The 16,420-nt window shown below is 35.5% G+C and overlaps 1 protein-coding gene across 1 annotated transcript; it reads right to left on the reverse strand.

Annotated features, from left to right (window-relative positions):
* Positions 1 to 9,982: 9,982 nt before the first annotated feature.
* Positions 9,983 to 11,900, reverse strand: Smp_033400 (putative cytochrome c). Its single transcript, XM_018798648.1, has 2 exons — positions 11,675 to 11,900; positions 9,983 to 10,293 (listed from the first exon to the last, which is right to left on the reverse strand). The coding sequence occupies exons 1-2, from the start codon at positions 11,853 to 11,855 to the stop codon at positions 10,148 to 10,150; spliced, it is 327 nt and encodes a 108-aa protein (XP_018653569.1). The 5' UTR covers positions 11,856 to 11,900; the 3' UTR covers positions 9,983 to 10,147.
* Between the last annotated feature and the right edge of the window lie 4,520 nt (positions 11,901 to 16,420).

The raw sequence follows: 16,420 nt of genomic DNA on the forward strand, positions 1-16,420 counted from the left end.
TGGTGATGAAGGTTTAATGTTTTTTTTTCTTTTTGGGGATTTTATGTTGTTTAAACATTCCATTTGATTCAATTTTCTTTTTTTTTTTGTTTTTGCGTTACGTCTAGCGCTCATTTTAAATATTTCTGACTTCATGTAAATGTTTGTGTGTATTTTTTGTGAAATTGTTTATCCATTTATTTGTTTTCATTTAATTATGTGCAATTTGATGAGTTATATTTTCTGTGTTGTTGTTGTTGTTGATGATGATGATGACTTTAGTCAGTTCTTCAAAGATTAGAATAGAGTATAATTACTTACATTTGATAATTTTGCAATAAATTATGTGGTAGAAGATGTGTTCTTTAATATATGGTTACCAGTGAAGTTCAAAATGAAAGTTTTGCCCCTATTTGAAATTTCTCAGCTGAATGTATCTGGATACCAGTATTATAAAACTCATGCATTGTACCTTCAACTTGTTTAATGTGTACGCAGTTATATGTTAACGTGTATATTTTCTCATGGTTGGTAGTAAAAACTGTTTTTGATCAACTTCCATAGTATTGAATAGAAACAGTTTTTAAATTCAAGAGCGAAATATAAATAAAATCTAAGACCATGGTGATCTAACAAACTGTTCCTGTACATGCAACTCAGATTTTAAATTATAAATGACTGGGTCCCCGAATGCTCTGGTACGGTCGACAGTGGGGAGAGTTTACTCTTCCTTTCGAAATGTTTTCACTAGCCCACGCGTATACAACCACTACCAGGGAAGTCCTCGCGGTGGCGGTATTATTTACGAAGTTGCGATAACGAAAAGCGAATTTTCGGTACTTTAATCGGGTTGGTGGACACGGAGAGTCCAGCTAGGGGAGTTGGAAAACCCTGATTCCAAGCCAGTGGCCACATGGGCTCCAGGATTCTGAGGGAACAAATAGCGTATGAAACAATATTTGGTCACCGGCTGCCATGGGACTGCATCTCCTAACGTTACTCAACTGTCTTATGTATTAGACCTTTAGGTTGAAGGTTCGTGAAGTAGCCCCCTAAGGAAACCACCTGCTTTCGTCTGGGCACCTGACTAGTTTTACATCTCTCAGATTAATCAAATGACAAAGTATGGCACATATCTATTTGCTGTCTCCTTGTACCAATGTTTATGTGTTTAAGTAAATGAATATAGGTGACTAAATTTCCTGCAATGTAGGCATCTCAGAATAGTTGAAGGTGTTTTATAAAATTATATTGTATTAAACAATCCAAGCTGGATATCCATTAAACAACTTTGTGTTAAAGAATATAGGATATACGTTATTCTTAGCTAACTTATGCTTCAAGAAGCTCAGGTGTGGTGAAGATACCGCCTATATGGAAAGCCTACACATATAGTTTCACAGCAGCAGGCGAACTAGGACACATATATTCAGCTAGTCAGTCGTGGGTGCTCATCTCTGATCCAGTGAAATATAGATAGGTGACTATAGTAAGTCGAACCAATATTCCCTTCATGGAACGTCTCTCTAATTGATCTCTTCAGCAATATTGTCCTTCAACTCATGATTCATAGTGTGGAAATTGATTGCAGAATGAATGAATATGCCGGTGAAAGCCTCAATGAATCCGTGACAAACAGTAATTCAAACGAAGCAATAGCAGTCACATATGATCAGCCTAGTAGTCCACTACTGTCTGTTTCAGAGACATTCCTTATACTTGGTTCAAATACTATCATCCCCGAAACAGAACGGCAACCAATGATGGTCCAGTCACAGAAGAAAATATCTTGTAACGCGTTCATAAAATTGTTGCAGCAACCACCCATGAAGAAACAGAGAACAAATGGAGCAGTACACTGAATGCAGCTGCATTGATTGGAGATCATTATTCTACAAAAGAAATTTCCAGCGAATCTAGCTGTACATATTCTCATGTTTTACCAGAAAATATGTCAAATGATAATCAAGAACCTAGTGCAGTCTTGATGGACGCTGTTTATCATAGTAACTCACTATTTACTAGTGGTTTTTCCAATAAATGTGATGACAATATTTCAGAATAACTAAACTCTGATCTCATGTCAAATGTCGATCCTCACCATCCAGTCATTCCTAGTAGATTCTCTATCGAATGCAGGAGAAATGTCATAAACAGAATCACGTTAAACGTAACTTGCGAATATGAGGATCCAACGCTCTTTCGTGGGGGAGGATAAGTTCAGGAAATCTAAAATCCGGATCTCTCAAAAAAGGGGAGGTGTTATATCCCGTGGAGATTTATGAATGGTAACTTTGAGAACTATTTATGGACCAATACGAGATGTATATTTTCTATTGTATAATTGTTAAGTAACTTAACTATTCATATTCATGTTCCTTTTATTATGAGTTTTATTTTGACCTTTGAACTATTACTATACGATTTACCATTCTTGAGTTATCCCCAGTCTATTGATTACTGTTCCCCCTATTCACAGTCACATGTTTGAGAATAATGATTCATATTGCAGAAAATGTTATTGGTGTTCTGGACTTAACTGGCTGGGCTAGGCAGAAAGTAAGACTGATAAGTACTCAAGACTGCTCATACGGTTTTTGTGTATCATAGCTCTGAGCGATAAAACACTGCTCTCCAATTGGCGGTCATATAACGTTCATATAATAACTGGGCACTCAAGCAATCGATATAACACATAGATAGCACATTCTTCGGAATCATATATGTTTGATCTGTGAACAATGTTCCCTCTTCATACTTTTCTCAATAAATTTTAACAACAAACTAATTCCTACAAATATGAATTTATTACCAAAATAAAAGACAGAACACGACTGGGAAGATCAATAAACAGAGATCTACATGGATGTATTAGGGACAATAAAACCATACTTGTTCATTCGAACAACTTGATGAATATTTGATAATTCTGAATTTGATCACGTATAGTGTTTTCAGAACATGTTTGTGAAGGTTCTTTTTAACATTGAACAATTCTTCACCTGTTACATCTCTTTATGATAGAAAGATCTACTGTATAATTATACAGAATCTTTAGTAAACCACTTGTATATGTGTTGATATGACCTTTCCATGTGTACTAGTGTGTGTGTGTATACATATATGACCATGTTTGAAGTTCGTTGCAAAACAAATAAAAGTACACGAATACATATGATAGAGGCAGTTAAATGAAGATGGAAGTTATTACTAGAATAATAACAGCTGACTGTACTGTTTCTAATAATCAAATTAAAGTACAATAATAGTTTACTCTTTTTTGGAAGATGAATATATTTCTTTTCAGATTGTAAAATCAATTAAAGATAGCTGTTTTCATCTCCACGTTTTCCTTTTTTTGGTATAATCAACTTGACAGTGTCGAACTGATTAAAATATAACCACATAATTTAATCTAATTGGGGGTAGATTTACACATTAACGATTTATTTGATAAGAGTGAAATTAAAAAGAAAAAAGGAAGACCGTATCAACTTTCAGACTCATTTTTTCCCTTAAATTGTTTATGATGTTATAACTCGTGTGCCTGCCTGCTTGCCCAGTTTATATATGACGTGATAAGACCGTCAATTAGAGAGCAGTGGTTTATCGATCGGACCAGTGACACACGAACCTCGAACGAGCAGTCTAGAGCACTTGTCGGTCCTGCTTTCTGCCTAGCCCAACCAGTTAAGTTCAGAACACCAATAACAGCTTCTGCAATATGAATCATTATTCCCAAACATACTGAGTTTATATATCAAACAGACTGACCACAACGTACCGATAAAATAGAAAATGACATTTGTACAAGATTCAACGAAATGTGACTGTGAATGTGGAAGGCAGTAGTTAATAGACTGAGGATAACTCAAGAACGGTAAATCTCATAATAATAGTTCATAGGTCAAAATAAAGCTTATAATAAGAGGAGCATGAATATGGATACTTAAGTTAATTAACAATTAAACATTAGGAAATATACGTATCATATTGGTCCATAAATAGTTCTCTTCGGGATATAACAAATCCGTATTTTAAAAAAAATCTTTGATTATAATTAGTTGCTATATCAGAATAGAATCCCGACTATTGAATGCTGTGATCAGGTTCAAGATGGGATGTTTTAATTGATCCATTTTCAACCAGTCAGCTCTAGCGTATGAATCGATATTTTACAAACTCTGTTGTTCGTATTACGAGAATATATATAGTTGACGTGAACCGCGAAACAAGAAGCCTTAACAAACTACGGTGGCTAATTCATTTAATTCAAAGCTTTTAAAACTGTAACATTTACTTTTACCCCTAGTCTATTCTACAGATCATGAGCTTTCGTTTGATGTATAATTCACTGCCATAACATTTTCTGTTCCAAAGCTATTGTAATTTAGACGTAACCTTTTGTACTCTATTTTTTACTACAATCCCCCAGTTTTGGACATAATTGTAATTTCCTAATTATTGTACGTTGTGGTCAGGTTATTCATCTATTTATTCATGTATCTTTTGACACTAATCTGAATTCGGAATTCGAGTGCTAGATCGGGATTGGAATAAAGTGATTAGTGTTCCAGTTGTCCTTGTCTTCTCTCTCTCGCGCGCGTGCTTGCCAGCCAGTCAGGAATAGAATAGTTTTCGTCTCTCTACCCCAACATCGAACTCACGCATACTAGCCTCAAGGTTAAGCCAGTCAGCCTATCGTGTCAATGTCTTAATCTACATTACACAAGTTATACTCGGCACTAAAGTGGGTAGACAGATTCAAGGACGTAACAATAGTGTTCCGTTTTAATTATTTTTTTCTAGTATAGAAAGAATCGAACGAAGCAACAGGGTCAGAGAATATGAGCTAATAAGAGAAGATAACGTTAACCTTCGAATATTGTTTTCTCTTCAGTAATTTGAACATTAGGCTTTAATTCGATTTGGTTAGATCATTGTTTGGATAGTGTACTAAATATTGTTGAATTAGTCGGTTAATTTATTTAATTATACCGGCTATCATAAGGATAGATGATTTGAACGTTGACAAAATTAAGTAAATTAAAAATTCTCAATTAGAGAAACAATCTATTTAGCGAATAGTTATTTCATTTTAATTAGCTTGTCATTATGGTTTTGTAATTAAATTTTTTCTCATGTGAAGTCGTAGACTCTGAGATGTCCTACACAATTTTGGTGGAGTTTCGTTCTTTAAGCTGAATGGTTTGGTCGTGGGGCTTTCATTGTTCTACTGAACAATATCTCGATTGATTATTGTTAATCTTTAACCGGTCATTGTATCTCCCAATCGAGGTCCACAAGACAAGTTGTGAGTCATATGTGGAGAAATTTAAACAATTCACTTCTATATGAAGTTTGTGCTGGTGATGTTGTTCAATAGAACGATGAAAGCTCCATGGCCAAACCATCCATCTCAGAGCAAAATACTGCACCGAAATTATCCATCTGAGCTACCAATCTTCTCCACCATCTCAAAGTCCTACACAATTACGAAACATTGGTTTGATGTTCCTTGATAGTTGACAGTTTTCCAGTCTATTTCACTAGACTGAACGATCAGCACGTAACCATCCATTGTGTTTACAGAGAAGAGGTTGAGTAAGGCTAAAAAATGATGCTCATATCAAGAGAAAACTTGCTATCCGACACTCTTTTCATTGAATCATAAAAACACACCACTAACGAAGTTATCTATCTTTCTTCATATTAACCAAGTACTTATGTTTCACTCTATTTTACTGTATTCCCAATTGATTTAGAATAATTCATGATTAAATATAACCTTGAACAGATTGAGCACACAATTACTGAATACATCAGAAGTGTCTTATTCACTGATAAAGTGCATATTTGTGTAAAGCACATCAACGTTTCCAAACCTTTAACATTTGTTTTATGTTGACCTCTCTATCTCGTATAAGTTGGTCAACTATTTACACAGTTATTAGTGCTAATCAATAAATGTCCGAAATTCCTATCATAATAGAACTGAAGAAAGTAGTGTCATCTAGGAAACGATATAAAAAGAAAATGTGCACTTGTTACAAATGAGGGAAAAATATTTTCCACTACAGCAATTATATAGTGATAGTTTCATCTTTGCTTATGATGCTTGTGAATTAAGGCTATATCGAGGCATTACGCACAGTATGCACATATGCTAATAAGAGACTGACCAGTTGCAGTCCTAAACATCGATGAGAAGATTCAAACAAGTATTACAAAGTGAATTATATACTATGGTTGAGATTGATGAAAATTTTTTTTAGAAAAGCTAGCCACATGAAGCAAGAATGATGATCACCATAACTCGTAATATCTATACATGATTCCATATTTGATTGATAGTGCTATGAATTTTATTGAGTGAATGCAAGTTTCTTGATCGGTAAAAGTAAATGATTATGTTATAGATAGCATATTTTGGCATCGTCTGTTCTTTTACAATATCAGCTTATCATTCTTTCTTCCGTATAGATAAATTATAGTGTATAATCTTGATCGGTTGGGATTGGCGAAATGATAGCAATCGACGGTTAGAGACCTTGAGTGACATGGCTCAAAAACATTTACAATGGCGTAGGTGTATCCACTGTTCGTGTTCTCCCAAATCCTCCATGTCTCTATCTTTTTCTCTTTCCAAATTTATTTCACTCTTTCAATAACATCTTCAAACCCTAATCTTTCCGATTACTCTTACTACTTTTACCACTATGGGATTTAAATCAACAACTGCATCTCTGTGTTAATGTGTTATGGCAACTCGAACTGATGTACGTACGTACGAAGTTCTATGTTGTGACTGACTGACAATCTTGATTGAAACACATTCTTTGAAGTGAGATAGATCTAGTATTCATTGAAATTACTGAATTAATACTTCGTGTAACTCACCATCGTATGGTTTTATGTGTCGTTTTTTATCACTTTAATTAGTCCTAATATGACCACTTTTATGTGCTTAATGAACTTCACGGCCTATCTTGAATAGATCTGACAGATTTTTCCAAATGACACATAATACATTAGCAACACATATTTATTAGTACAGGGATATTTTGTGGTATGATCACTGTTTTAAGATAGGTTTTAACTGGTTGATTGATTAGGGTGTGCACGTGATTTATTACCTGGAGGAATCTATCATACTGGGAAGTAACTCCAAGAAATATCTTTTTGTGTTGGGATCTCTTTAGAATTTTCAAGATCAAGGTGGCAGTCGAATGTACCAAAACCAAACCCACAATGTTTAATTAGTCACAGATAAAACCTAAGCTTGGTAAGTCATAGCTGGAACTCATACTTCAAGATACGACAGAAATTTTCCCTTCTTCTGTTACGCCATTGATAGGCTCACTATAATACCACGACGGTCCATCTGAAATTACAGCATTCAAGATTTATTGACAATTTGCTAGAACGGTCTTATGATGAGTTTCCGTCGACAATGAAAACGAACTCAGTTCCTTAAAGCATTATATGTTTCATCGTTTTTTCTTTTGACTGATAATGCAAGCTATGACAAGTGCTTTTGTACTAACAAAAGAAAAACACGTGACTTGACTTTGATATGTATAACGAAAAACTTATTAGTATTAGCATCTAACGCATTAAAACTAATATCGACAGGTACACACTAGCAAATAATTATTTCCTATTGACAAAATCAAACCTGATACAACCTACACTTCGTTCATTTAAGATAGCCAATTTTTTAATCGCAATCTTAATCAATCATCTTTACATTTAAACAGCTAGTTTGTTAGCAGTGTTATGAGAATCTAGTCAACAATCCGGCTGCAGATATTCAAACCAAGTAGCGTGTAGTTATAGGAAAACTAACACAAAACAGTCTATTTCATTCGTTCTCGGTTAATTATCTAGTTGTTGATATATTTTCGACTAGATTTTGTTCAGTCTCAGTTGACATATGTGCATCCAGTGCGTATTGCCTTGATATAACCATTATTTCGTAAGTTGTGAAGCGAAAGTTACTGGGTTTATGTCCCGATATGAAGATCAACACACGGATGCTAGCCATTATCCATCTGCCGGCGGCCATTCCACGTTGAAAGCACCGGTTCTCATCTGATCACCGCAGTTACGCAACGTTATTATTTATTTATTTATTTAAACACATATATATTGGTACAAAAGGGCACCAGGTACATATGCGCCACACAACGCAACGTTGGGCTTGATCAGTACTTGCATGGGTGACCTGCTGGGAATACCGGGTTTCGCTGGCTAAGGTACAATAATTGGGACTTGGAGGAACACACGGTTAACATGGAATTCTCATCAAATAAAGCCATCAATATCTTACCTCAGTATGGAAATGTAAATGCGATTGTTATTATACATCCAGAAACTTATAATCCGACTTAAGTTTCACAAGTGCAACATCAAGAGAATAAAGCTCGTTTGATAAAAAAATTTTAAAATGTAAGTCTAGGAACTTTTTAACCATCTTTGTGGGAAGTTCCGTGAATCTTTCAGCGTTGTTTGACCACCAAAAATAGTACTTTCCTGAACCCTCTAGACAATAGTGATCAGAGTGTGCTTCATTAGGGATTGTTGTTTTGGAGTGACTCTGACTCTTTAGCTAATTGTCAAAGTACCGATGGTAAGCTATTCATAGACCCATAAAAGACGTTACACAATAGGAACGCAAAAATATAGCTGCTCGAATACATATTCGACATCACTTAACTATCATTCGATATCCTCTTTCTAGATTGAGACTACATAAGATCCCAACAGTAAGAGAAGATCAATATTTGCAAAAGGTTATAACCATACTTTGTTCTCTACTAACATGACTTATGTTAAGTCACTGATGAAATAACGTCTTAGATGTCAATCTTTGTGCAACCTTTTCATCATAATCATTGATCCGCATTATTCACCCCTGCCTTGGATTTTCCTGTTCGATTCACACTTCTGTTTCAAAACTGCTTCTTAACGAAGGGGCTATTTTCTGAGAATACACAAAACAGGCATGGAAATACGCACACAACAAACTCTGTTCTTGGTTGTAACTAGTGGAGACTTGTATGGACTTCATTTTGTCTATCATGATTACTTCCATAGATTCAGCCGTCTAAAATCCTAATGAATTACTTTAAGATTGTCTGAGATTATGAGCATATATACATTAATGGTGAAAAATCTAATTTCGTCGTGGTGTTAAAAATGACGAGGCATATTGGTCTAATAAAATCATATCATAAACATCTGGTAAGTATTTCGCGAAGGGCTAGTCGACCCTCAGTCCTATTAGAAGTACATACTGATTTGAATGTCAACTGAGATTCTAGTTTAGAAACTCATCTTTACATCAATTATATTCAAAGTAGATGAATGAGAGTGACCACTGGCAAATAACGGGAACTCACAACTCATATTGTGAAAAGGGTGTGTAGATATAAAAGCCACTTATAACTGTAATTAGGATAAGACCATTCACATGATTAACAAAGAACTATTATTTCAAACAAGATTTAAATCTGTTTCATAATGGGAAGAGCAAACGGATTAAATATGTCCTCATAGTAAGTTTGGATACTTGTCAGAATCCAGATTTATATCCAACATGTTGCTTTAATCGGTTGTTTTGTCAGGATGACCACTTTTTCTGTTGATTTTAGTCAACGAGATGAAATATTCTAACTCGAAGTTTATTGTGAAGCGAATAAGCATAGTCAATACTTATTTAAGTTTGAACTGAGAAACATAACCGACGACAGCCTAAACCAAAGTAGCATGTTAACCCAGGATTATATGGCTTAAGGTCAATCACCAAGCTATTACTCCACTGGGAATTAGTTTGAGCAGTGACTGAAAACAAACGGAAACTATTGACAAAAGGTATGGTGGCAGAAAGGACATTATAAGCCTATTGCATCCGAAGACACGAAAGAAATTAGACAAACATGCTTCATTATTATGTTAATATGTTTGCACTAGTATTAATTTTACAAAAAACTCAGAAATTGAATTATCATAGTATATTGACTTCAGAAGAGATCAGAAATACGCAAACAAGAGTATTTATTTTCACGTACTCGGAAGCTCAGGCTTTATGTTTCTATACATATCAAGTTAATTAAAGAACTGCTACAACAAAGTAAAATCTAGAAATCAGATATTTAGAATATTCTTATTTTGTTGCTTCTTTAAGGTAGGAAATGATATCATTGCGATCAGTGTCTTTCTTTAAACCAGCAAAGACCATCTTTGTACCAGGGATAAACTTTTTCGGATTTTCCAAATACTCAAATAGAGACTGCTCATTCCATATGATACCTAAGCAATAATGAAAGAATTAATACTATAAGTGGAAATAGTTAGTGGTTCACGAAATAAAGAAGCCAAAAGTATGTTTTCACCTTAAGTACTTGACTTGCTTTAATAAATATTAAATGAATTAGCAAACCTATTGATGGTTTATGCGATAATGCTGTTAGTAAAAAATCTTTCACAAGTTTGTACATGTGAAAATCACCAGTGTTATTTGTAATTTATAAAACACAGATAATCTTTGGAGCCTGACATGTTTGTAAACAGAGGATTGTTAAAGTGCGCAATGTTTGCTACCACTAGTAAATAACTTCCTAAATAAACATCACTTTTCAATCCGATTTACATCTTTTATACACAGCCTAGGCGGACATAATCTACTGGTAACTAGAAGTCATAAGAATAAAAGACGTCGAATCAGCGGGTGGGCAATACAAATATGTATAAAATACCAATAATTAAACATCATCAATTGAAGGGCAGTTTTAACAATGACAATGGTAAAGAAAAGATATTTTTCTGCTCGTTAATGACAAAAATGCGAAGTGGTACCCAGTAGCTAAACGCACATCCCATCATATGAGATGATTATATTGATTAGGAAGTCATGCAAAATTTAAACATCAGAAGTAACGTTTGGAATGATATAGAGGCGAAAGAAATTACGTCAATATAAAAGTTGCGTAGCAATATTTGGGCTGAGATATCAGAACCTCAAGAGAACCACAAATAGCTTCTATCCTAGAACATGAGTGGTCGCCAAACCACATTATCCCGCGAACTTATGAGTGAACCGTATCAAGCCAGGTGTCAACCCGAGAAGAACCGACTTGTCCCACGACTCCATACCGAGAAATAGCGGACTTAATCCCACGGAACAGTCATATACAAGGTTAAACAGATATGCATCAGTCAAAGTCGTTACAATTTGAATAAGTAGGTAAAGAAATTAGGAAGGCTAGCAAAAAAGTAGTAATTTTAATGGTGATAAGAAAGAGAGTGGATTTTTATAACAAGATGCTATGTGACACAATATTCGATCATGAATACAAATTGTCGGTCTCGAGCGAAAAATTTGTCTGTTTGTGCGAATAAGTCAACCTTCGAGATTACTGAACTGATAAGACTGTGACAAACAATGGGCTATAGGGTAGCTGTTGAAGCTTGCAACAGCTCACAACATATTTATCCATAAGGTTTAGACTCAGGAAACTTTCTGTTTGTTTCGTTGATGATACATTCACACAATGTGGGAATTCGTTAGTCTGGCTACTGTTAAAATATGCGAGCTATGATTCCTGGAAACTTGAACAATAATTTAATTACTTTAATTTTGATATTGAAGCATAGTAAAAAATAGTAACAAACAAAAGTTTTTGAAGATTACCTTTACTTATGTTGGCAGCAGTGTAGGTATACCCAGGAGCTTGACCAGTTTTACGACCAAACAGACCACTTAAGTTGGGTCCCACTTTGTGAGGACCACCCTTCTCGACGGTATGACACTGACTACATCTCTGAACAAATAGCTTCTTTCCTTTCTCAATATCACCTTCGGAGAACCCCATCGAGAACTAGAAGTCGAAACAGCCTCTTCAAGAAGAGTGAAGCTGACTAAATAATTTAAACAAGGTGTTGGATTTCAATGTGATCTTCATCTCAAAGTGTGTATAGCAAGCAAAATATCACTTTAACGTTTCATCTAAAACAATGCCTTTATTTTCTGAATAGCATATTTGAAAACATAACATCTTTCATCATTCCTTAAAGCATTGGATGCTACTAAATGAGTGTTAGAGATCACAATCATCACTTTGTAGTGATTGCATTCAAACACTTTATCTTGCCTTACAACCATTTTTATTTACAATTCTAAGAGTTGGAGACAAAAATTTCACACTAGTTAAAAAAATAAAATTACTCCGATATTTGGCAACTTTTGTTCACTGTGTGGATAACCATAGTTTAATTAACGTTTGAAAATACTTGAGAAATTTACGTAACCATCTCATGAAATTTTTGTAGAGGCCCCTGATTTTATCAACAGACACTGATTTATTTTCTAAATTTATAATATGAATTTATGCAAAGATTTCTGATAATGTTCCACCTTTCAAATATCAAATCTTAACAGCTGACTGTTTTTAAATTTTTTAACTATCAAATGCCAGCTTGGTGCGTTAAGGGCAAAGGGCCCTCTATGGGTTCCAGAGGTCCTGAATTCAGTCCCCAGCGTGAGTTGTGGAAGTACATTGTTGAAGAATCCCATACTGGAATTAAACACTTGTCAAAATCTTCCTGGTTTTCAGTGGTGATTTGATTACCATTTGTCCGTGATGTTAGTTATGAAATATCTAACTCAGATTATATTCTTATCACGAAAATATTGTTCATGTTTCGACCACTTCTCTTTAAGTCTTCAGAAAGAGTCATTTTAATTATTTTCAAATTAGTTCTCAGCAGTTTTGTTCGGCCTTATTAAGGATATGGAAAGTTGGTGCTTCCTTCTTCATTCCGAAAAGACAAGAATACCCCTGAACTCATTCGAAAGTAAGGGGTGAAATCATTTGAGAAGGTTAACTTCCAATCTCGTAAAGAACGCCACAACTCATCAGTTCCTTACGTATTGGAGTATAGGTGACTCAGAGAGGACCTTTGAGTGATACATAGCACCTCAAACACTCCAGCATATTCCCCAAAGTTCCTAAATAAACTCAGTCCCCAAGACAGTAGCTTCTGACAATACGTTACAGGAGACATTCCAGTTTACAGATAAGATAAAAAATTTGCAAATGTTGCACTATTTACAGCAATAAGCTACTCAGGCTGATAAGTAAAAAGATATACTGGTTATAGAAACATGGGAGTAAATTCGAATACATGAGAATATAAATAATGTCAGGATTAATCATCAAAAAAATTTTACAGGCGTAATCAATATTTCATAACTCGGGTTTACAGATGAAATATTACCTGCATAAGATTACGAAATAGACAAAATTTGTGGAGATACTTAAAATAGACTCTTTTTGTAACCAGTTATTGTTATTATTTGCATTTTCCATTAATTATTATAATTTTTACAACCACCATCGTTGATTGCAAGATTGTTTTCAAAAAATAGTAACTCGGCCTTTGACTTTTCTTCCCAATGTGTGAAAACACAATACAATCCACTGATTATTGCTCTTAAATACACTGCTGCGCACATAGGCTATTCCAGCTTCTGGACAGACCAACATATTCATTCCTCTCAAACAACATTCTGGCCTTGTCACTTATTAGCTTATCAACCTGACTGTTTATTTGATCATATGTGTGTTGACTGCTTATACTGATCATTATATCTGTGACTTATTTTTGGTCTGACAATAAATATGGAATGATACCTGAATAAATTGAGTTGGCTCACTTGCCTACTCCACTTCGCGTCATTTCGTTTCGCTTCGCTCTCTCCACTACTTCTCCCTGATTGTCTGTTCAGATCTCTTGTTCGACTTATTTTATTCCGTTATTCTCAAGCCCAGACTAAGTCCAAAATTGTAAATGTGGGTCGTTGAGATGTATATTTTGAAGGTTGAGGAACAAAATGGGGTAAATGTTTATTGACTCAGAAAAACTATCAGTGACAAAAATTATTTGAATTTTCAAATGACTTTATCACCATAGCCTTTAATTATTCACTGATCATATTTATTGTTTTCAACGAATGTCAACTATCAGCTCTGTGCTTATGCATCTGAAAGCACATGTTATAGGACGACATAGTGAAATAACAGAACCAAAATAAGATAGAAAACACGAGTTCAAGAAGCCACAAAAATAGATGAAAAACCTCGGTACCATAGAATGATTACCATATTGCCAAATGTAAAAAGCTAGAGATAACCAAAACGTACTGAAACAAATAGGGGTGAGTAGAAATCACCGTTAGGAGCAGCACACTTAAAACTACAATACGTGGTAGTGAACTGAATTTAAAGCATGTAAAAAAAACAGATAGAGTAGATAGGGATTGACCTCAAACAACCAAGTATATATCAAAACGATAGAGCTGAATTATCACGTCCCTATTTTGTGTGGGCATTATTTTTCCTATTATCTTGTATAGAATGGTGAAAGGCTTTGTGTGCTTAAACAGGTAACATGCCTCTCCACTGTGTGTCACCCACAAGCTAAATATGACCTACCCGCTACCAGTCTGGTTTCTTCCATCAGTATGACGAGGGATACCTACAGGCACGAAGGGCACCCCTTCTACTCCTTCCGTGCCTTGGAATTTGCTATCTTTTAAGGTGGTGCAAGCAAGTTTACAGTAGTTATCCAGAAGGAAAATGGATAAATGCTTAGCGACCCAGGACAATACTTCATATTTATTTTCGTATAATCCTCCTGTGCTTGTTGCATATATCTAGGTCTCTACTTCAAGGCATCGGTAATCCGGAGCTACTAAATGTGCAAGTGCGTAAGGCGGAAGCTTTTTCCATTCTGTATACAGTCATTTATAACATTCAGGAGTTGAAAGTATTCTTTTGATAGAATTCTCCTAATGTTGTAAAATGAGCATACAGGTTTTTTGTGAACAAAGGGCGTTACAACATTTCGAAAAAAGTTATCCAGCTGAGTCGGATTTGAATAGTGCCGAAAACTTTCATAAGTCATGACAAGTGCAATGCTTAAATGCACCCTGGCTTAATAGATGGCCCAAGAAAACATTATAGTACATAATATATTCCGTCACAATGTATCACTTTACTTTTGTCGAAACCGTGGGGAATCAAAGTTATTAGGCAAAGAATGTAACATCACTTCTCTAAAGTTGATACAAACTCTGTCAGTAACAACTGCGAAAGTCTAGGATATATTCGCAGAATTTCCAAAGCAAACCAAACCATCAGCCTTTCAAAAGTAAACTAAAATTAAGCCATACAATCAAAACTGAAGGGGCACGTATGTTTGCTTGACCCGGGCGACTAGAACCTGATAAATTTAAAATAGCTATAGCTGAATTCAGCCACATGCCACCACTGGGTATTATTCGTTCGTCTAATAGTCAGTGAGCATCCTCTTTGTATTTGGCCTCAAAGAAAAATGAAGTCGATTGAGGACTGTGTGGAGATTACGGATCATTCAACCTTCAAACCGTACTGAATAGGCATCCAATACATCATATCCAAGATCCTACAAATGGCTTACAGGGTATGAACATATTCACTGAAATTGACTTGGTCATGGTATATCAAAATATTCCCGTATCTGAGGAGGATATCCCTAAGTCAGCTATCACTATACCTTTTGGACTGTTCGAGTTTGTAAGCATCCTATTCGGCCTGAGGGATGCGGCACAAACATTTCAAGGTTTTATGTATAGCCTACTTCGGGATATGCCATTCGCACACAGGTATATAGACGATTTGTCTGCGATACTGAGTCATGCCATATGATTAATTGAATGTCCCCACATTCACCACTGTTGGCCTACTCTACGTGTTAAATTTTGAATATCTATTTTCCCAGTTCTCTCATGTTCAGCTTTGAAGATTGTGTGGATTGGATCAGTATCACTACAAATCTTCAGTCTTCACTTTTCCAGCCATGTAAACCAGAAACCTACAAGTGTGGAACACTTCTTAACTCTAGTGCCAGCTGGTGGCATTAACTTCTTGGTTGGTGCTGAGGAAACTAAGATCCCTGCTCTAAGAAAAGCCACTTGATGCTACATTTGCCTTATAATCCTGAAAAAGTACACGGAAGCCATAAGCACACTAATATATGACCTGTTCGGGCTCTCACCAGAGTAACAGTGACTTGTATATAATATACACGGGTCACTCCAATCTCCATAAAGTGAGACCTGTCCTGCTATAAACGGATAGAACTGCTCTCATTACGGTCAACATGAATGGAAGGACTGGTCAATGAACAAATGAAGGAAAACAGCAACAAAGACAACGTTCTTTCATGAAGCGCAACACAAGCTCAGAAAAGACAGATCCCTTTCGTTCAATCTTCTCATAGCATAGGACGCCTAGACAGACCTCTATGACCAAAAGGTGCCAGACCATATGTTCCTCGACTTTTGACAAACGTCTGACTCAGTATAACATCCACTCATCAAAGCGATGGTTGGGAA

Source organism: Schistosoma mansoni, chromosome 7 (assembly GCF_000237925.1).
Source record: "Schistosoma mansoni strain Puerto Rico chromosome 7, complete genome".
Lineage (NCBI taxonomy): Eukaryota > Metazoa > Platyhelminthes > Trematoda > Strigeidida > Schistosomatidae > Schistosoma > Schistosoma mansoni.

Excerpts from the sequence above, each read along its gene's own strand:
- Smp_033400 (XM_018798648.1), bottom strand. The coding sequence starts at position 11,855 with ATGGGGTTCTCCGAAGGTGATATTGAGAAAGGAAAGAAGCTATTTGTT. Across the intron at positions 10,294-11,674 it reads TGCTGCCAACATAAGTAAAG|GTATCATATGGAATGAGCAG; the intron begins GTAATCTTCAAA and ends ATTATTGCTTAG.